The sequence below is a fragment of the Aotus nancymaae genome, unplaced genomic scaffold, assembly GCF_030222135.1.
Source record: "Aotus nancymaae isolate 86718 unplaced genomic scaffold, 86718_ANA_hifiasm-v0.15.2.pri h1tg000058l, whole genome shotgun sequence".
In the NCBI taxonomy this organism is placed as follows: domain Eukaryota; kingdom Metazoa; phylum Chordata; class Mammalia; order Primates; family Aotidae; genus Aotus; species Aotus nancymaae.
Window position 1 is genome coordinate 43,369,928 of NW_026988472.1, and position 21,504 is coordinate 43,391,431.

The 21,504-nt window shown below is 40.1% G+C and overlaps 1 protein-coding gene across 1 annotated transcript in view; it reads left to right on the forward strand.

Moving 5' to 3' along the window:
- PIR (pirin) overlaps nucleotides 1-21,504 on the forward strand; it is a 110,265-nt gene that overhangs the window by 34,347 nt on the left and 54,414 nt on the right. Inside the window, exons 4-5 of the mRNA XM_012434732.2 lie at nucleotides 1,690-1,773; nucleotides 5,385-5,591. Of these exons, the coding sequence (XP_012290155.2) occupies nucleotides 1,690-1,773; nucleotides 5,385-5,591 (291 nt within the window). The remainder of the gene's footprint in view (nucleotides 1-1,689; nucleotides 1,774-5,384; nucleotides 5,592-21,504) is intronic.

Genomic DNA, 21,504 nt, shown 5'->3' on the forward strand with positions numbered 1-21,504 from the left:
TTTAGTAGGGACACGTCCCTGGAAAAGTTGACTTTAATTTATATGAATTCATTTAACATATTTTATGAGCATTTATTGAACACCTAGAGAGTTTGCGTGCTTGGTGTCAGAAATACTTTTCCTTTGGATTTCCTGAGGCAGCTTTTTGGGGAAGATGTGGCAACCTCACATATGTCATCCCACACACTTGTGTGAACAAGTCTTGGTAACAAGGACTCTGCTGGTTCAAAAGGAACTGGCTCTCTTTCACCCTGATCTCCAGGGCCCACCAAGGCAGGGCCATCATCTGCTGGGCTGAAGGGTGAGTGGGGGCTCCTTTCACTCAGCTGTGAGCTCTGGCAGGCTCAGGCCTTTATCTGCTAGGAGGAAGGGGCACCTAGGTGAAATTCTCTCAAAGACATAAGGGCCAATGTGGCCCTGTCACAGAGATTCTTTCTCTCGGTTTATTCTGCTTAGTTGCTCCTGACACTTTCCTCAACAAATTTTCAGTGGAAAAAGCAAACACCTCTTCACAGCTACCCAATACCTACTTTTTCCAGTTTTACTGAGGTACAGTTGACAAGTAAAATTGTTTATATTCAAGGTGTGTAATGTGATGATTTGATAATGTGATGTTGTGGAATGATTACCACAATCAAGCCAAGGTATCCATTATCTCACAGTTACTTATTTTTGTGGTGAGAGTGCAGAAGATCTCTTTTAGCAAATTTTAAGTGTACAAGACATTACTATTAATTCTAGTTACTCTGCTGTGCTTTAGGTCTTCAGACCATATTCATCTTTTCACTGAAAGTTTGTATCCTTTAATCAACATCTTCCCATGTTCCCTACCTCCTGACCCCTGGTAGTTCCCCTTCTACTCTGTTTATGTGAGATCATGCAGTATTTGTCCCTCTGTGTCTGGCTTATTTCACTTAACATAGTATCCTCCAGGTTCATCTGTGTTGCTGAAAATGGCAAGATTTCCTTCCTTTTTAAGGTTTAATAGTACTCCATTGTGTATATGTGCCACATTATCTATTTATTGTTCAACAGATACTTTAGTTATTTCTATATCTTGGCTATTATGAATAATGCTGCAATGAACATGGGAGTATAAAATAACTCTTTGAGATAGTGATTTTATTTTTTTTGGATGTATACCCAGGATGAAATTGCTGTGTCGTCTAGGAGTTCTACTTTTCATCTTTCCAGGAACCTCCATGTTCTTTTGCATAATGGCTATACTAATTTACCATCCCACCAACAAGTATAAGGATTCCCTTTTCTCCACATCCTCACCAACACTTGGTATCTTTTGACTTTTTGTTAATAGCTGTCCTAATGGAAGTAAGATGATATCTCATTGTAGCTTTCGTTTGCATTTTTCTGGTGATGTTGAGTACCTTTTCATACACCTATTGGCCATTTGTGTGTCTTCCTTGGAAAAGTGTCTATTCAAGTCCTTTGGCTATTTTTTTTTCTTTTACCAAAAACTTTTGAGACTATTCCAAGTAATGGCTATTTTTCGTTTTAATGAAAAAGGAACTCATGGAATGGGAGACAGTGTTTGCAAACTATGTTATCCAATAAGGGATTAAGTTCCAAAACGTACAAGGAACTCATACAAGTCAGTAGGAATAATTAAATAATAACCCAGTTTAAAAAATGGGCAAAGGATCTACTTTTTTTCCTGTTTGTTTTTCAAAGGTATCCTACCTTCTGGAAGGGGGCAGCATGGCCCATGAAGACTTCTGTGGACACACTGGTAAACTGAACCCAGGAGATTTGCAGGTATGGCCAAGGACAAGGAATTGCTGGTGGTTTAATAGTCTCTGGGTGTGCATGCTTGATCCTGCCCACTTCCAGTACATTCACCCTTTCCACATTGTCTCTGTTATATTCTTGACTACTCCCTTTCTACAGATCCTTTCACTCAGCCTGAGAACCACACAGGTCTCTTATGTTCTTATGTCACACTTTCCTTCACCCCTCAATCACTTTTTAGCCCCCACCTAATCTTTTTCTTACATTTCTCAAAAGAGTAATCAGGAGTGATATCGCAACTTCCTTATCTTCCATTCGTTTTGCACTCACTGAAATCAGAGCTGGCCTCTCAGTAGCCCCCTTCCAAATCTTTGCTGAAGCTATTCAGGTAATGATCACTTGTGATGTCCCAATTGCCAAATTCAGTAATTGTTTTAGTCCTCATCTTTCTAAACCTCTCTGCTGCATTTGAGACAATTTATTATTTATCTTCCAACTCATTTGCAGGGTTAGGCGTTATCACTGAAGACAATGACCTTGAGCCCGCCATCATCTAGTCTTGCCTGACATATGTTACAATTTAAATCCTCCAAAATACTTGGGTCATATTTGCCAGTTTTGTAAGTCAGAACTCTATACCAGGTACTTTCTGGGAATATATATATATATATATATATATATGTTTTGAGGAATGATAAATTCACATATTTAAATCATAATATTTCAATGAAAGTGAAATTTAAAGACAAAAAGGCAAAATAACAAAGTCATGGTGAAAAGTCAGTAGTAACCTCTCACTGGAGCAGAACATGAAATGAAGACTGCTTGCAAAGGTAGATATGATAACTGGAAATGTCCTGATCATGGAAGTGGTGACTTCTGCCATCTGTACCATGGAGCTGCCTAGCAGCCATATGTGTGAGGCATTGGTCAACACTTCTACCACTATAACTTCACATTGATTAGGATGATGATTGCATAGTGTCTTTCGGTTTATTCAGAGTTTTCATATGCATGATCTCTTTGTGATAAGTATTATTATTACTATTATTATTATTGTTATTATTTTGAGACAGGGCCTCACTCTGTTTCTCAGGCAGTAGTGTAATGGTGTGTTCATGGTTCACTGCAGCCTCGACGTCCCCAGCTCAAGTAATCCTCCCACCTTAGCCTCCCTAGTAGTTAGGACCACAGGTGTACAACACCACACCTGGCTAATTTTATTTTTTTGTAGATACAGGGTCTTGTTATGTTGTCCAGGCTGATCTCAAACTCCTAGGCCCAAGCAATCTGCCTGCCTTGGCCTCCCAAAGTGCTGGCATTACAGGCATGAGCCACTTTGCCTAGGCAAAAGAAGTGTAATATTATTCTAATCTCATTTTTTAAAATGAGGAAATTGGGATTTAAAGATGTTTTTAAAAACAGATGCCCATGGCCTCAGAGCTAGTAAATGGTGAGGATGGAAAGAGAAACCTGTTCTCCCCTTCCAAATCCAATATGTGGGCCATTTTAAGTAAGGTATTGCCAAACTAGCTCATATCTAAAGAGGATAACCAAGGTATTGAAAATATGAAGAAATGAACTGTTAAGGGAAAAGGAAAATGCTTAAAAATGGGAGGATGTCTTTGAGGGACACCAATAGCTGTCATTAGACAGAAGAAATGCAGCATAAGAGGGTGTTTAGGTGTACCTTATACTGCATTAGAGCGGGGTCAACACATTTTTTCTATAAAGGGCAAATGGGCTTTGGGGGCCATATAGTCTCTGTTGCCACTACCAGACTCTGTCATTGCAGCATGAAAACAGACATAGATAGTATTCAATGAATGGGCATGGCCGTGTACCAATAAACCTTTACAAAAACAGGTGGCAGATTCGATTGGGCCATCAGACTGTAGTTTGCCAACTCCTACATTAGAAGGTTTAACAAGCCTTTTCAAATGGGAGTAGAGGGAAATCTAGACTTCATGGAAGAAAAAAATCTTTAAAGTATGCACTGGCCTTCTTTTAGATCCTTCAACTAATAATGTTCATTCTTGTCTCAGAGTCTTTTTCACATGCTGTTGCCTTTCTGTGGAATCTTCTTCCTCTTCCCCTTCCCCTGGCTAATTCTTACTCCTTGTTTGGATCTCAGCCTGAAGGTTGCACCCTCAGATAAGCTGCCTTGAACTGAGTAGGACACTTCATGTGCTCACAGAACACTGTCATTCTTCAAAGTGCCAAGCACAATTATAATGACAATAATTATGCACGTCTTTGTCTAAGGATTTTTCCCCTGACGAGGGCTGTGTGGAAGATGCTGTTGATGGCCTTCCTCATATCCCCTTGGCCCAATTGTGAGTTCAGGGGGTGACAGTCCCTGTCTGTGCACAGGACCATCTCAAGTGCTGCTAATCTGTCTGAGGGCTTTCTCCAGCCCATGTATTGGGCAGACCATATGTGTCAGTGATTTAACTCCCACAGGAACTCTTGGTCAGTGAAGGATGGGAACTGGAGTCTAAATACCCTAGCTTCCCGTCTTCTCCATACAACAATTCGAATGTACGTATATGGTTCCCAGTGGGATTGAATTCCGGATGTCCACAGATGTAACCTCATTAACAACGCTTTTTGGCTTTCTCTCTTGCCTGTCTCACTCTTCCCTACCCTCTCACTTGTGCTTTTGGCATCACTTTCCAAATAAACAACCTGCACTTGTCTTTGTCTCAGGAACTTCTGTGGGAGAACTCAAACTAAGACAGGTAGGAAATGCATCTATGATGTTCATACCTTCATCCCCAGATTCTGAGATTTAGTCTTTGGGGCTAGCCCCTAATCTGCTCTTAATGAAGAAATGAACAAACACTTGAAGAATCTGCACAACAGTAGAGGCAATAATTATTTCTCTAAGTAGTGAGGGTTCCATTACTGGAACTGAGCAAGTAGAGACACAAGTTAACCACCCACAGTATAGTGGATACTGGGGACCTCCAAATATATCTTTGGGCCCACAGATTTATCCCTTAGTGTCTGGGAACACTGGCTGCTGATGGCTCACAGCTGCTTCCCTCCCTAGGAACTGCCCTCTGTGGCAGGAAATTGCCTTTCCCAAAATTGTGCTTTCTACTTGGGGATGGCCTACAGTCAATGATTTGCTGATGTGGGGATATGAAAACTTGGCCATACTGTCTCAAGTTGAAACAATTCTGAAGGTTCTTTTCAACTCTAGAACTCTCTGTTGGATTGGCTAAAGCCTCTGTAGTAACTGCCTTACTGGTCGGCTTCTCCCCCTGCCAAATCCTGCTTTTTTCACTTCTTAAGTTGTATCTCCTGGGAACACAGCCCGGTATACTATCTTCCTGCAACTCCCCATCTTAGAGCTTAATCTAAGACTCAGTGATGTCAAAGGGAGGATTCTGCCACTTGTAGGAATTCCAGTTCCGACATGTTGACTTCAAATGAGGAAGCACAGGAAGAATTTGCAAAATTGGAAAGGGCCCCAGCAATTGTCACTGATGTTTATTATTCCTCTCAATGCCCAGGGGCTCTGACAGCAGCACCTGTAAGATGCCTCGCTTAGTGATGGTGTTGTAATTGTTCCACCTGTAGACTGATTAAGAGCTTGGTTACTTTCCTTCTTGTTGGTTTGGTGTTTGCAGTGGATGACCGCAGGCCGGGGCATTCTGCACGCCGAGATGCCTTGCTCAGAGGAGCCAGTCCATGGCCTACAGCTGTGGGTTAATTTGAGGAGCTCAGAGAAGATGGTGGAGCCTCAGTACCAGGAACTAAAAAGTGAACAAATCCCTAAACCCAGTAAGGACGGCGTGACAGTTGCTGTCATTTCTGGAGAAGCCCTGGGAATAAAGGTAAGCCAGGCTATTGTGTCTATTAAACCTGAGGCGTGCAGTGACATAAGACTGGCCCCTTCTGGGTTATCAGCTCTCACTAGGTTTACCAAAATTCATGTCCCTTGGGATGGACTTGATTCGTAAGTGTCAGAGTAAGTACAGCCTAAGATAACCTAGAAATTTTTGCTGCATACAAACCCGTAGAGTTAGGAAAATTACAAGAAAGCAAGATCATATAAAGTTTGGTCAAAGAGCAATTTTCAAAGTATGTCTTAATATATGCGCTGATTTAGTCTAAATCCTTTCCCTTATAGTTCAATTTTATGCTTTAAGTTATAGCTCCTTAGTACTGCAGGATTGCTACCTTTGAGAAGCAACCAACAAGCAAGACCAAACTCCACTTCAAAGATTTATATAAACTACTTATGCCCAGCTTAGTAACATAAGGAAAGCACACTACACATTGCAGAAAGTTTATTTTTAAATTTTAACTTGACAATTTGTCTAACCCATACATGACATGCCCTGTACGTGTTTTTCAACTGGGACTTTATACTATTTGGGTTTAGAGTCTCATCCTTTTGATCAAATAAATCAATTTAGGCTAAAGATTATGGATATATTTGTGGGAGGAAAGGGGTGTGGCAAATGCTGAGTTAATTGCACACCACAACTGCTCCTGGGGAGGGTAAGATTCCTCACACCAACCAATTTGAGGTAATAGCAAGCTGGGTAGTGTGCTCTCTTAGGTGGAGTTTCCCAGAAGCAGACCCCGAGATGAGGATTCCCATGCAAGTGATTTTTAAGTAAGTGTTCCTAGGAGAACAGTAAAACGAATCAGGACGAGGTAGGGGAGGAAGTGAAGCAAGGCTGCCATCTCAGGCAAAGTCTTGAAGAGGGTGGCTTTAGCTTTATCCTGCAAGGGACTTTAGAAGATCAACGTGCCTCAGAGATGTCCGAGTCCATCCCTGGCAAGGGAGCTGGGCTTTCATGCTCCTTTACCCAATGGCCGTTGATTAAGGCCATTAACTTTGAGGTGGAGGCACAGAAATGGTTAAAGGGATCTGAGGGGATCTGGGAGAAGCCTTGACGTCGGGTACTACACATGGCACCTCGCATTGAGTGCATTAAGATAATGGGAGTTACTTTGCCATTCTCCCAGGGACAACCAGCACTTAAAGCTATTTAAAACTAACTTGTGTAAATTTTAATTTTTTGATGTGCACCATCAGGGATAATGGTTTGGCAGTGGCTACTAACCAACCACTCAATGGGGTTCATGTGATGGTTAATAGATTGGTCATGGTTATTGGTTGGGACTTACCAGTTTTTGTATTTCCTGAACTATAACCGAAGTTTTTTTGTTTTTGTTTTAACCTATACCCTGCCTAGGTATATGGATTGTTTTGTTGTGTGTTTCTGGTGCAAACAAAGTAATTGAACAACAAAAAATGAAAGTTCACAAAGTTAAGCATATCTGACTGCTGTCCACACCCCTGGCAGACCTATTGCTTACTTTGCCATTGGAAAAGACCCTTTGTTATGTTTATGTGACTCATTTCTGTTTTGCCAAGCATTGGTCAATCAGTGCCCTTTTCAGCTGTTTGTAAAGAGTTTCCTTCCCTTAAGCTCTGCAGAAGAGGGTTAAGATCCTTTGAGGACTTCCAGGTGTAGCAGCAAAAGATGTTGTTGAGTGTAGTATCAGGCAGAGCTAAAGGGAGCTGAATTAATACATATATGAAGCCACTCACTCTGTCTCACATGGTATTTTCCTTTCCTGTTTCCAGGACCCTGAAGTTTTAGGGACATGCCTTTAGGGGATACTGAGATGGATAGTAGAGGGCAAGAAGCTCCCCTCTGCTTCAACCAAAGCACAAGACTTTGTGCCTGATTTTGTGTATTGTAATTGTCCATAAGATTTGATTTAGAAAAAGAGTTGAGCTGTTGACAGCTCAAAAGAGAAATCAGACCAGTGATTTAATAGATTAGCAATGCCAGTGATATCATGAATCCTTAGAGTTTACAACTACTTCTCATTTATAGAAATCATAAGGCAATTTAAGGTTTGAGCCAGTAAAGGACTTTCAAGCAGCAGACCACGTGGTCTTGTAATCACAACCAAGGATTAGAGACCAGAGGTAATGTTTTTACTTTGTAAAATAGTGTAAGTATCTGCCAGCTTCTATTATTTCTTTTTGTTGAGTAAAATCTCTGAAGTGAATTATATTCTCCTAAGTAAATGATCAGTCTTTCTTATGAGTGCATTTTGATAATAAGGCCTCTTGGAACCATGGGCAGCATTATTTTGGATTTCAAGAGGCAGTGTGGTGCAGTGGTTACCAGCATGGACTCTGGAGACAGAATGCCTGGGTTAGAATCCCTACCATGAACTAGCTGTGTGGCCTTGGGCAAGCCTGTTAACTTCTCTGTACCTCAGTGTCTCATCTATAAAATAGGGGTTTTTGTGAAGATTAAGTTACTTTTTGTACATTAAACTCTCAGAATAGCACCAGACACATTGTAAGCACCACGTAAATGGCAGTTATTATTTTGATTACTTTTTGATAACTTGAACGGGAGCTGGGCTGAGATTTATGTCTGCCATCTAAGCTAAAGGGATTTGCTGTGATTTGGGAAAGGTTATTAACCTGCACTCAAGAAAGAACACCAGTGAGAGTCATTTTAAAGATGGAGAGCAACTGGCCATTTCTTTGTGGGTCTCATAAGAAACATAATTTTGCACATCTGAAGCCTTAATATCTGATCAACAAGGAATAACTGGGTCTTATAGTCTAGACCTACCATAAAAAGAAATTGAAGATTGTTTCGCATCAGGAAGATAATTTTAAGTTAAATTACAAGGTGAAGCTGAGAATATATCTTTCAAGAGATTAATGTGTTTATAGCCAGTACAGCATCAACAACAACTTCCATCTCTGCAACTAAAATATCTGGAAAATGGAATTAGTGACCATTCCAGCATTTCTTTAACTTTAACATTCAGGTGAATTACCTGAGGGTCTTGTTAAAATGAAAACTCTGATTCAGGACATCTGAGGTGGGATCTAAGCATCTACAGTTCTAACAGGCTCCCAGGTGACGCCAATACTGTGGTCTAAGGACCACTCTTTATAACTTGCATAATGGGCATGGGATCCAAGACACAGAGGTTTACCCATCTTGAGGAATCATTTGATTAAGCTCCTATAGAAGATGTCAAATGATCTAGTACCGTGGATTTTGGCAAATCTTATTTAGCTTGCCTGGAACTGAGTCCCGACAGCCACAAAAAAGGTGAGGGGGGGTTTGTATAGGATACTGTCACTTTTATGAGCAGCAGAAGTGTCTTTTTGATACTACCAAGGGTAGCTGTATGCCTGTTTCCCAGGTTATATGTGTCTGAGCATTTATTCAGCCCTTGGAAAGCCAAGGCATAACAAGATTCTGCTAGGACAGTACGGTCTAAAGTGAAGGGTGAACAGGGTGAAAAGATTAAAATGGATAGTTTGAATAGTTCCTGTCACTTTTGAAAGGTCAAAATCACATGTTTATTTCATGAGAGTATGAAATTCTCCAAACCCCATTCCATCCTTATCAGGCAACCAATCAGCAATATTTATTGCCAGCTGTCTTTGGAACACAATTCTTTTTCCAAAAACATGCCTCTACTTGTCTTCTGCTGCTGTAAATGTTGTCAGAAGCAAACCTTGAGGAGGCCTCAGCCCCACTGGGGTTAGAGAAAGGCAATCTGGAACCAGATGGCCTTGGTTCAAGGCCAGCTCACCAATGACTCACTCTGAAGAAGTCACTTAAGATTGCTGTGCCTCAGTTTTCTTGTCTGCAAAATGGAGATTATAATGACCCAGCTCAGAGGGTTGCTGGGAGGATTAAGTTGGCTATTACTTGTAAAGACTTGTGTGCAGAGTAAGCCCTCTATAAGTGCTTGCTATTTTCACTTCCATACAAAATATTGGGGCAGTTTTCGTGTGGCCTACAGATGTAACCAAAATCATCTTTTCTCTGATGGGCAGTCTTTATATTCATGTGTTAGATGATAACCAAACTTTAAAATTTTTAATTTTCAAGAAAGGCTACTAAACATCTCATGTAATTCACTCAGATCTTACCACTGTGGACTTAGCACCAGAAACAATGCCTGAGACACAAAAGATGATCAATAAATATTTTCAAATGAATAAATGAAATTATTAAAATATACATGGATACTAGAAAAAGAGAAATGAAGGTAAAGTAGTAAGAAGACAGACAATATAGGGATTAAGAATGATTGAAATAAGTTTAAAACGAGCTTACTAAAAAGTTAAGAGAACAATAAAATTAGCTAAGTTATATCTTAAAATAAACTGTTTAAGGGATTAGGAAGTAAGGAAATAAACACCAGATTGATTTTTTTTCTTTAAATGTGGACTGTTTTGTGGGACCCAAATTGTTCTTGCAGCTTTTTTCAAGCAGTGACAATAATGGTGAACAGAGGTTCAGAGGCTTGTGGTTCCCCTTGGGGGTCTACAGGCAGGTGTCTTCTTGTCTGCTTTAGCTTTTTCCATGTGACTTTTCAGGGCATGGCTTGAGCTTCAGAATAGTGGATATACTTACCAGTTTTCTAGGCATTTCTTGCGGGTATCTCCCCTCCCTTGACGTGGTTTAGCTCTATGAGCATTGGAAGACCCCATGGCCCTCGGGCAATTCTCTCCTAGGCAACAAGGAACCTACCCACTAATCAGCCTGTGTTGGTTGTGGGTTGACAAGTAATTTATAATCAAGCTTGTAATAATCCCCTGTGATTTGGAGAGCTGATGGAGTCTCCTGGCTACAACCAGCCACTGGCGAACATGCACAATTTTTCCTGTACCAGAACTAGAGAGAAATAGCTGCCCATGACATTTTCCAGGTTTTGTTTTCATCCAAGAAACTTTTAGGGGCTGGATGTTATTTGAAACACTTGATCACCAAAATGCAATTTTGTCAGTATTCATTCTACCTTAACTTGATTAAAAATATATTTTATGTGGCTTTTAGGGAAATACTTTTATAGTACATCCAAATGGCAGTGGGTTTTGGGCAATCAGAATACTAGAAGGTAAACTTAAAACATTTTTGCATCTTAGTAAACTCAGAACATTTTCTGTTTCGGGGAAATTTGACTTCTTTGATTGTATTGAGCACATTTAAGGAGCTCCTCCCTCACCTCCCTTCCTGCATTTGCTCCTGTCCACTGTTTGAGGTGGAGAGAGCTGGGCTTTTCCCACAGGAGGCCGCTCTTTTCTTCTCAAGCTCAAGAGAACAGTATTTCAAAATGGCTTTTTTTAAAAAAAAACTGTTAAATCCTGAAAACAGGTAACATACACACACACTTTTTTTTTTTTTTTTGGCTTTGAAATATTCCAGCAAGTTCATGGATCTGGCTGGAAAAAAATAACAGATAATTCTCCTCATGGCAGAGAGTGTGAGAGGGGCACTGGGTTTCTGACAAAGGGAGCTTGAGTAAACAGGCTCCAGCTGTCCCAGAGAGCAAGCAAAGGGAAAACAACACTTGCTTGGGAAGGAATTCTCCCTTCCAAGGACCTCTCTTTTAGTTTATTGTATTTATAAGTTAGAGCACTCTGTGATAATTTAGAAACTGGATACTTAACAAATGTTCCCTTTGGGGTGAGGGTAGCGGGGATAAGGATGGACCTGAAACTTGTCTTTTAATTTTTACTTTTTTTTTTTTTTAAGAGAAAGAGAGAGAGAGAATAGGAAGGAGGAAAAAGGAAGAGAAAGAGAGTGAGAGAATGGGGAGGAGGGAGAAGGAAAAGAAAGAGGGAGAGAGAATGGGAGTATTGCTTTCTTGCTCAGGCTAGAATGCAATTTAGTAATGGGTATTGAAAACCTCTTTTATACTGATAATTATACTTAATGATGTAGTCAGGAAGGAATAAGGGAAGAAGATAACAAACAAACAGCCAACCAATATTTAATTTAAACCTATGAAATGCTATGCGATTACTGAGGAGTGATTTACTTCCAATTATATTCCTTTGGAATAGGTGTGAGGTGGTAATGTATGTTTTGTGTATTTGAAGTGGAGAGTTCTATAAATGTTTATTAAGCTTACTTGTTCCGGGTCTGAGTTCAAGTTCTGAATATCCTTGTTAATTTTCTATCTTGTTGATCTGTAGAATCGTTAGCTCTTCTTGTTGCATTGATCCTTTTGCCATTATGTAATGTCATTCCTCGCCTCTTTTGATCTTTGTTGCTTTAAAGTCTACTTTATCAGAGGCGAGAATTGCATCTCCTGCTTTTTGTTTATTAGTTTATTTTTTTTTATTTTTTTTTTTTTTGAGACGGAGTTTCGCTCTTGATACCCAGACTGGAGTGCAATGGCGCGATCTCGGCTCACCGCAACCTCCGCCTCCTGGGTTCAGGCAATTCTCCTGCCTCAGCCTCCTGAGTAGCTGGGATTACAGGCACGCGCCACCATGCCCAGCTAATTTTTTGTATTAGTAGAGACGGGGTTTCACCATGTTGACCAGGATGGTCTCGATCTCTTGACCTCGTGATCCACCCGCCTCGGCCTCCCAAAGTGCTGGGATTACAGGCTTGAGCCACCGCGCCCGGCTGTTTATTAGTTTATTTTTACTCTCTGTTTGATTGGTAAATCTTCCTCCTTCTCTCTGAGTCTTTGTGTATTGTTGCATGTAAGATGGGCCCGGATGCAGCATACCGATGGGTTTTGGCTTTTTATCCAATTAAAATATATATAAGTTTAATACCGGTGTTTGATGCTAGCTGGCTGTTTTGCCCATTAGTTGATGTAAATTTTTTATTGTGTTAAAGTTCTTTGCTTTTTGATATATTTTTGGAAAGGCTGATATTGGTTGTTCCTTTATATGTATAGTGCTTCTTTCAGAAGCTCTTGTAAAGCAGGCCTGGTGGTGGTGAACTCTCTGAGTACTTGTTTGTTCGCAAAAGATTTAATTTTTCCTTCGCTCATAAAGCTTAGTTTGGCTGGATAGGAAATTGTGGGTTGAAAGTTCTTTTCTTTAAGGATGTTAAATATTGGTCCCCACTCTTTTCTGGCTTGTAGGGTTTCTCCTGAGAGATCTGCTGTAAGTCTGATAGGTTTCCCTTTATGGGTAACCTGACCTTTCTCTCTGGCTGCCCTTAGTATTTTCTCCTTCATTTCAGCCCTAATAAATCTGGCGATTATGTGCCTTGGGGTTGGTCTTCTTGAAGAATATCTTTGTGGTGTTCTCTGTATTACCTGGAGTTGAATATTACCCTGCCTTGCCAGGTTGGGAAAATTTTCCTGAATGATATCCTGAAGAGTATTTTCCAACTTGGATTCATTCTCTTCATCACATTCAGGTACACCTATCAAACGTAAATTAGGTCTTTTCACATAGTCCCATATTTCCTGGAGACTTTGCTCATTCCTTTTCATCCTTTTTTCTGCATTCTTGTCTTCTCGTTTCATTTCACTGAGCTGGTCCTCGACTTCTGATAGCCTTCCTTCTGCTTGATCAATTCGACTGTTTAAACTTGTGCATGCTTCGTGAAGTTCTCGTGTTGTGTTTTTCAGCTCCATCAATTCACTTATATTCTTCTCTAAATTGTCCATTCTCGTTAACATTTCGTCAAACCTTTTTTCAAGGTTCTTAGTTTCTTTGCATTGGGTTAGAACAAGTTCTTTTAATTCACAGAAGTTTCTTATCACCCACGTTTTGAAACCTGCTTCTGTTATTGGAACACACTCGTAATCTATTAAGCCTTGTTCCGTTACTGATGAGGAATTGCAATCCCCTGTAGAGGGAGGGGCATTCTGATTTTGAGTATTCTCTACCTTTTTACGCTGGTTTCTTCCCTTCATTATATATTTGTCCGTCCGTCGTCTTTATAATTACCGACTTTCTAACTGGGTCTCTGACGTCCAACTTGTTGATTCCCTGCGCCGAAATCTGAGCAATCCACTGAGCCGGCCAAAACAGCGGTGTTAAGATTGATGGTGCTTTTCTGCCCGGGAATCTCCGGACTCTGCACCAAGAACAGGCGTGCTAAGGCACCAGCAAAACCGCCACGCCGGCCACAAGAGTCGCCCTGGCGACCCGTGGAGCTCCTCCACTGGGAATCTCCTGGTCCGTGAGCAACTAATATTCGTCTGAAAGTGTGGCGTCCTCTCGTTCTTTGCGCTTTCACTGGGAGGTACGTGCCCGAGCTGCTAGTCATCAGCCATCTTGGATCTCTCTCCTAATTTTTACTTTTGAGAGATAGAAATGCTTACATATGTAAAATATCAGGTTAAACCAGAAGAGAAAAAAGAAACAAGTCTTAAAATCAAAAACAAATAGAAACAAGTGAAGAAGCTAAAATTGGTGTAAACATATTGGCAACATAACCACACAGAGAAAACATTTATTTGAAGGGCTTTTAAACATGATTTCCTGGCTGTACATTTTAGTGGGATATATTCTAAAGACAAAAAGAACAGCAAAAATACTTTAAACTATACTCTGTACATTTTGTTGTTAGTGTTGGTTTATAATTTTATAACAAGTTAATGTACATGATGAAATAATACAAGTGAGTACATTTGTTAATGTTTATAGGAATCAAGATTTTCAGTATAAGAAAAATGGATACAAATATCAAAGAGCTAAGAAAAATACTGTAACAGTCAATGTTAAATTCAACATTAAATAGACATTTTAAAACTGTGGATGCCCATTATTTCTTTGAGGCAGTTTCTGGAAATAATATGATTTGATCATTTTAGGAGTACAAGATTTTTATGATGCAATTTACGTTTCTTTCTTATAACAACTCCATTCTCCAATTATTTCCATTGACTTTTTATGGTTCATATTTAATTAAATGCTATGAGAGGTGCTTTAAAAAGTTCCACCTAAAATATTCATAATCACTCTAATGAATTCTGGCTAAATTCCCCTTTTAAGACATTCAATAACTATATTTTAATGGAGAGATGGAGGAGAAAGTAAAGGAAATATCCACATGAATCAGAAAGCTTCCTGGTCTCTTTTTGACACAGGACAAGGGAGGAAGCAGAAATTTGGGGAGAAAATTCTGCAAAATACTGAAAAAAGGAGTTGAGGATTTCCCCATCTTCATCTCCTTGCTTCTATGCGCCAAGGTCCAACCCAGGTCCCCTCTCTTTGGTGCAGCCTTCTCAGCTGCCCTGGCCGACAAGCATCTCAACTTCTGCCCAGATCCACACAGCCATTCTGTCTTCATAACGCGTGAGGTATTTGGACCAATGGCATTTAATTTACATGTCCCATTTCTCTGTGATTCCTATTAGGCACCTGCTGTGTGCACATCATGCAGTTCCCTGGAGATACAATGTTGATAAGATACAGCCACTGTCCTCAAAAATGCTCACAGTCTAGCTGGGGAGAGAAACCAGCAAACAGCAGAAGTATCATGTGACACAGGAAACATGAAAACAGCAGTATGTGAAAATCTCATGATACTCCAGAATAGGGAGAATCAGTTCTGCTTGTGCGGATGGAGCAAGGGAAGGAAAGGAAGATTGGGCAGGGATCACGTCTTGTAATGGCTTGTACAAAGACTTGGACAGTAAGAGTGTAGTAACGATTTAGGCGTCCTGATGCAGGCTGCATAGGCAACCAGATACTTGTGGAGTTATGGCAGGGCAAGAGGAAGGAAATGATGCAAAATATGAGGATGGAGAAAACCCCAAGTTTGTGTACTTCTGGATTTTGCCTAAGGCTGACGTTTGTTCTATACATGTTCTTGCATCTTTCCCTCCCAAGGTTTTAAATAGTAGGGCAGGAGGTTAAGGTGCAGTGGCCTCCCCAGCATACTGTATGCAGTCCAGCTCGTCTCAGGTTTCATGAAGCAGTTCATTCTATGGGACGTGCCTGCCACAGGCCATGTAGCCTGAGCAGATGATCAGCAACATTCCACAGACAAGTGCAAAACTTGGCTTGGATTTGCTGTTGAGAATAGGCACAATTAGGTCTGTTAGTCTTGTTTAGTAAATAGGAAGACACCAAAGAAATGTACCCAGCAACTTCAAAGAACTTGTCCTGTGGTAGGCAGCCATAGTTGGCACTTCATTTGCAGTTAGGAATGTGCAAATAATCAGTGGTCAGGATCTACTCAAATCAGCTGTACAAAAGCGTGCTCTTGCCCAGGCCAGCCCACTCACCCCAGAAATACCATTCTTGGTGTGCACAAAGGGTGCCAGATGTTCTTATTCATTCAAGATGTCCCTGCTGACCTAATCCCTAGGAAGTACATTCCACTGGTGACGACAAGCCCTCTCCTGCCAGTGAATGAAGAATGGATAGGTGCACTTTTAAACCAGAAGTAACACCCTGCGCCATTCATACATTGTTGGCCCTAGTGATTAGGATTGTAACTTATCGGGGAAATTTAGACTAAGAGCATAATAAAATCTATTTAAAAAACCCAAGGTATCACCTTCAGTAAAGGTTAGTGGTCACTTTAGCATATTATTGTAATCACTTCTATGGCCATCAAGACTTATCCTTTTAGAATATAGTGTGTCTTTCCCCAGGAACACATTACATATTTTTTCTAACCACAGAAAAAAAATACAAGACAGCTTCAGAGAACTGTCTTGAGGCTCTTGCATGTTGCATTAAAAGCTGAGCTCTCATGGATATAAGTGAAGTGGATGTCAGTATTTTTAAAACTACTATCAGCATATATAAAACTATGCTGTTCATAGCTGCAAACACAGTACTTTATTTTGACTAAAGCAGAAATCCTTGGGATCATGTAGCTTTTGAATAATTTGATCAAAATCACACTCAAATGTGTTGAGCAAATTCAGGTTCAGATGAAATTCTGATTACTGGAAGAATTAGAAGTTTATAGTATGCAAATTATATCTCAATAAATCTGTTTTGAAAAAAGAATTCTACTCCTGTGGATAGGTATAGGTACTTCAAGATAGCCAAGTATTTAGACATTTCAACTCAAATGAGCTCTAAATAATTGATAGTAACTATTAAAGGAATAGCATGTTCTGGTCTTAAAATCACAGGGAATCATTTTTGCCATCCATTGCACATCCAGGGGCTGTTCAGTATTCTTTTGTCTTAGTAAGATGAGATGAGGTAACTGATACTATAGCTCAGTTGAGCAAACATGTACTGAGGGCCAACTGCGTGCAAGACCCTATAGAGGTATGGGGGAAAAGGTGAAAAGATCAGGGAGCTGGAGAGATGCAATTGAAGGGACAGACATATCAACTGATAGCATGAGTACACTGCGGTGAGTCAGCACACTAGAAATCATGGCAGGCTAATGGGAAAGCAGAGGAGGAGGCTTAGCCCAATCTGGAGGTCCAAGAAAAGCAGGCCTAAGTCTAAAGAGAAAACTGACCTGGCGAAGAAGGGTGGAATGTCTAGATCAAGCTCGTTCATCTCGTGGCCCAGGACAGCTTTGAATGTGGCGCAACACAAATTCGTAAACTTTCTTAAAACATTATGAGATTTTTGTTTGCGATTTTTTTTTTTTAAACTCATCAGCTATCATTAGCGTTAGTGTATTTTATGTGTGGCCCAAGGCAATTCTTCTTCATGTGGCCCAGGGAATCCATCTTGGCCACCCCTGGTCTAGATGATGCAGAAGGAGACAGCATGAGTGTGAAACAGTGTTCAGCAGCATAAATTAATGCTTTAAGAAGGCCTTCAAAACACACGGTCATTTTCATAAGTATGAAAATTGGAAAAGTTCTTGTTTCTCCTATGCAAAATTTGTCTGGTAATTTATGTCTGTCTGTCTCTCTTAGTTTTTTTTAAACTTTTCAAATTTATTTTGTCTTTAGAAGTATCTTGAATATACCGATGACATTTCACCTGGGCTAGTTGCTCTTTTGAATTCTTTGCCTTTTACTTCCCTCCCCAAGCCAACAAAACTAAAACAGAATTCCACAAACACAATGCTCTCACAATGCCATCTATTGGAGTCTTTTGTATTGAGAATATGGCTGTTATGTTTGAAATACAATATGGACTGATTAAGGTCTGGCTCCTCCAGGATTGTTGAGGAATAAGACAATGACAATTTACCTCTTTTCATAAAACCTTAAAGCCCCCTTGCTCTCTTTGTTTTCATATAGATGATCATTTTTAACATTATGGAAGGAAACCATGATGGTCATGATTTTTCTACCCTGGATCAACTATAAATAGCAATTGGAGAAATTTAAATGCCTCTTTTTAAAGGAAGCCATTTTGAAGTCCAGAACAAGGCTGTTCTGTCCCACTGCCTTCAAATACCTGCCTCTGATTAATTTCCTTCTCATCTCTGGGCTCTAAGAACAATGCTGGCTTCCCCACCCCTCCTCCCACCCCCATATGTTATTCTCGAATTACGAAAAAGTGATATACAGGACGGAGAGAGAGCTGGGCAGTGAAAGGAGGAAGAAAAATAACTCAACACCATTTCTACACCATCTTGGCTCCTTTAACGTTGATTTTGGGGTCTTTCCACCCTGTCTCCACCAAACAGATTTCTTGTAAACTGCTCCCTGCCTCTGTTTCATTAGGATTTCTGCCGGTTGAGTCCACCAGCCAGATTCTTTTCCTCAGCAGCCTCCACTCCTGACTGGGGCAGCTCTGCTTGTCAGGAGTCAGTACCCACTTATGTCTTTGTCTGCCTTGGGAGACTTTGAGTGTCTCTAAGTAACTACCAAGACTTGGCTAGTGGATTTTTCCAGCATCAGATATGGATTTGAGGCCATCTGTTACTTGTCAGTCCAAAAGAAGTTTTCAGCAAGAGTTCTGGTGACTGTCATTAAGTATTTTCATAAGTTTTTTGTTTGTTTGTTTGTTTTTTGACAGAGTTTCACTCTCATTGCCCAGACTGAGTGCAGTGGTGTGACCTCGGCTTGCTGCAACCTCTGCCTCCCGGGTTCAGGTGATTCTCCTGCCTCAGCCTCCAGAGTAGCTGGGATTACAGGCATGTGCCACCACACCCGGCTAATATTTTTTGCATTTTTAGTAGAGACGAGGTTTCTCCATGTTGGTCAGTCTGGTGTCAAACTCCCAACCTCAGGTGATCCACCTGCCTCAGCCTCCCAAAGTGCTGGGATTACAGGCATGAGCCACCATGCCCAGCTATTTTCATAGGTTTCAACTGACAAAGTCTGTCAAACAAACAAAAGCAGACCAGTTTATTGAAGAGGGCCGAGAATTCAGTGGAAGTCAGAAGTAGAGAGTTGAGGTTGAGAAGGCCAGAAGATAACATAGGCATACCTCAGAGATATTGTGGGTTCAGTTCCAGATCACTGTAATAAAGGGAATATTGCAATAAAGCGAATCACACAATTTTTTGGCTTCCCAGTGCATATAAAAGTTATGTTTACACTATTTTTAGTCTGTTAAGTGTACAATAGCATTATATCTAAAAAAAATACATAGCTTAATTAAGTAAATACTTTTGCTGAAAAATGCTAATGATCATCTGAACCTCCAGCACATCCTAATGTTTCTGCTAATGGAGAGTCTTGTCTCAGTGTTGATGGCTGCTGGCTGATCAGGGTGGTGGTTGCTGAAGGCTGGGTTGGCTATGGCAATTTCTTAACATCAGACAACAGTGTTGTTTGCTGCATTGATTGACTCTTCCTTTCATGAAAGATTTCTCTGTAGTGTGTAATGCTGTTTGATTATATTTTACCCACAGTAGACCTTCTTTCAAAATTGGAGTCAATCCTCTCTACCACTGCTTTATCAAGTGAGTTTATGTGTATTCTAAAACTTTTGTTGTCATTTCCACAATGTTCACAGCATCTTCACCAGGAGATCCCTTCTCAAGAAACTACTTTCTTTGCTCATCCTTAAGAATCATCTCCTCATCTACCGGTTTTATCATGAGCTTGTAGCAATTCAGTCACATCTTCAGGCTTCACTTCTAATTCTAGCTGTCTTGCTATTTCCACCATATTTGCAGTGACTTCTTCCACTGAAGTCTTGAACCCCTTAAAATCACCCATTAGTGTTGGAATCAACTTTTACAAAACTCCTATTAATGTTAATATTTTGATCCCCTCCCATGAATCACGAATATTCTTAATGATATCTAGAACAGCGAATCCTTTCCAGAAAGTTTTCAGTTTATTTTGCCCAGATCCATTAGAGGAATCACTATCTATGACAGCTATAGCCTTATGAAATTTATAATGATTATAATTATTAATAAAAATTGATAATTATTAATATCAAATTATGGCATATGAATTATTAATAATATGATTATAATAAGGAGTAATTTTGACTTTCAAGACTGAAATAATAAGACTTGAAAGTTGAAATTACTCCCTGATCCATGGGTTGCTAAATGGATGTTTCGTTAGCAGGCAACATTAATCTTGTACATCTTCATCAGAGCTCTTGGTTGACCAAATGCACTGTCAATGAGCAGTAATATTTTTTAAAGCAATAATTTTTTTCTGAATAGTAGGGCTCAATAACGGACCTAAATATTCAGCAAACCATGCTGTACACAGAATAGCTTTCATTCAGGTTTTGTTGTTCCATTTCTAAAACACAAGTAGAATAGATTTAGCATAATTCTTAAGGGCCCTAGGATTTTCACAATGGTAAATGAGCTTTGGCTTCAACTTAAAGTCACCAGCTGCATTAACCCCTAACAAGAGAGAGTCAGCCTGTCCTTTGAAACTTTGAAGCCAGGCGTCGACTTCTCTTTAGCTATGAAAGTCATAGATGGAATCTCTTTTTCAATATAAGGCTGTTTCGTCTACATTGAAAATCTCTTGTTTAGTGTAGCCACCTTCATTAATGATCTTAGGTAGATCTTCTGGGTAACTTGCGGCAGCTTCTCTATCAGCACTTGCTACTTTACCTTGTACTTTTATGTTATGGAGATGGCTTCTTTCCTTAAAACCCAATAAGCAACCTCTGCTACCTTCTAACTTTTCTTCTGCAGGTTCCTCACCTCTCTCAGCCTTCGCAAAAATGAAGAAAGTTAAGGTCTTGCTCTGGATTGGACTTTGGCTTAAGGGAATGTTGTGGGTAGTTTGATCTTCAATCCAGACCACCCAACCTTTCTCCATATCAGCAATTAGGCTGTTTTGCTTTCTTATCATCTGTGTGTTCGCTGGAGTAGCACTTTTAATTTCCTTCAGAAACTTTTCCCTTGCATTCACAGCTTGGCTAACTGTTGCAAGAGGCCAGCTCTTGGCCTACCTCAGCTTTTGACATGACTTCCTCACTAAGTTTAATCATTTCTAGCTTTTTATTTAAAGTGAGAGACATATGACTCTTCCTTTCGCCTGAACGGTTTGAGGCCATTGCGCGATTGTTAATTGGTCTCATTTCAATGTTGTTGTGTCTCTGAACACGGACACCTAAGGAAAGGGAGAGATACGGAGAACAGCCGGTCGGGGGAGCAGTCAGAACACACATATCAGTTAAGTTTGCTGTCTTATGTGGGCACAGTTTGTGGTACATCAAAACAATTACAATAGTAACATCAAAGATCACAGATAATAGATATAATGATAATGAAAAGGTTTGAAATATGACAAGAATCACCAAAATGTGACATTGAGATGTGAGGTGAGCACATGCTGTTGGAAAAATGACACCAATAGGCTTGTTCAGTGTAGGGTTACCACAAACCTTCAGTATGTAAATATATACATATATGTATATGTACGTATTTACAAAGCACAATAAAGGAAGTGTGATAAAACAAGATATGCCTGTACTCCTTTCTTTCCCTTCCAAGTTAAGAATGAATTGAGAGAGAGACTGAGGAGTTAGCCAGATAGGGATCCAAATATCATCTTTCTCCCCAGACTCTGGATAAGAGCACATGACTTATATCTGGGACCTTTTGGGTTTTTTAATACTTCCCTCGCTTCATTAACCACGTACAGGCAGAGGTGTAC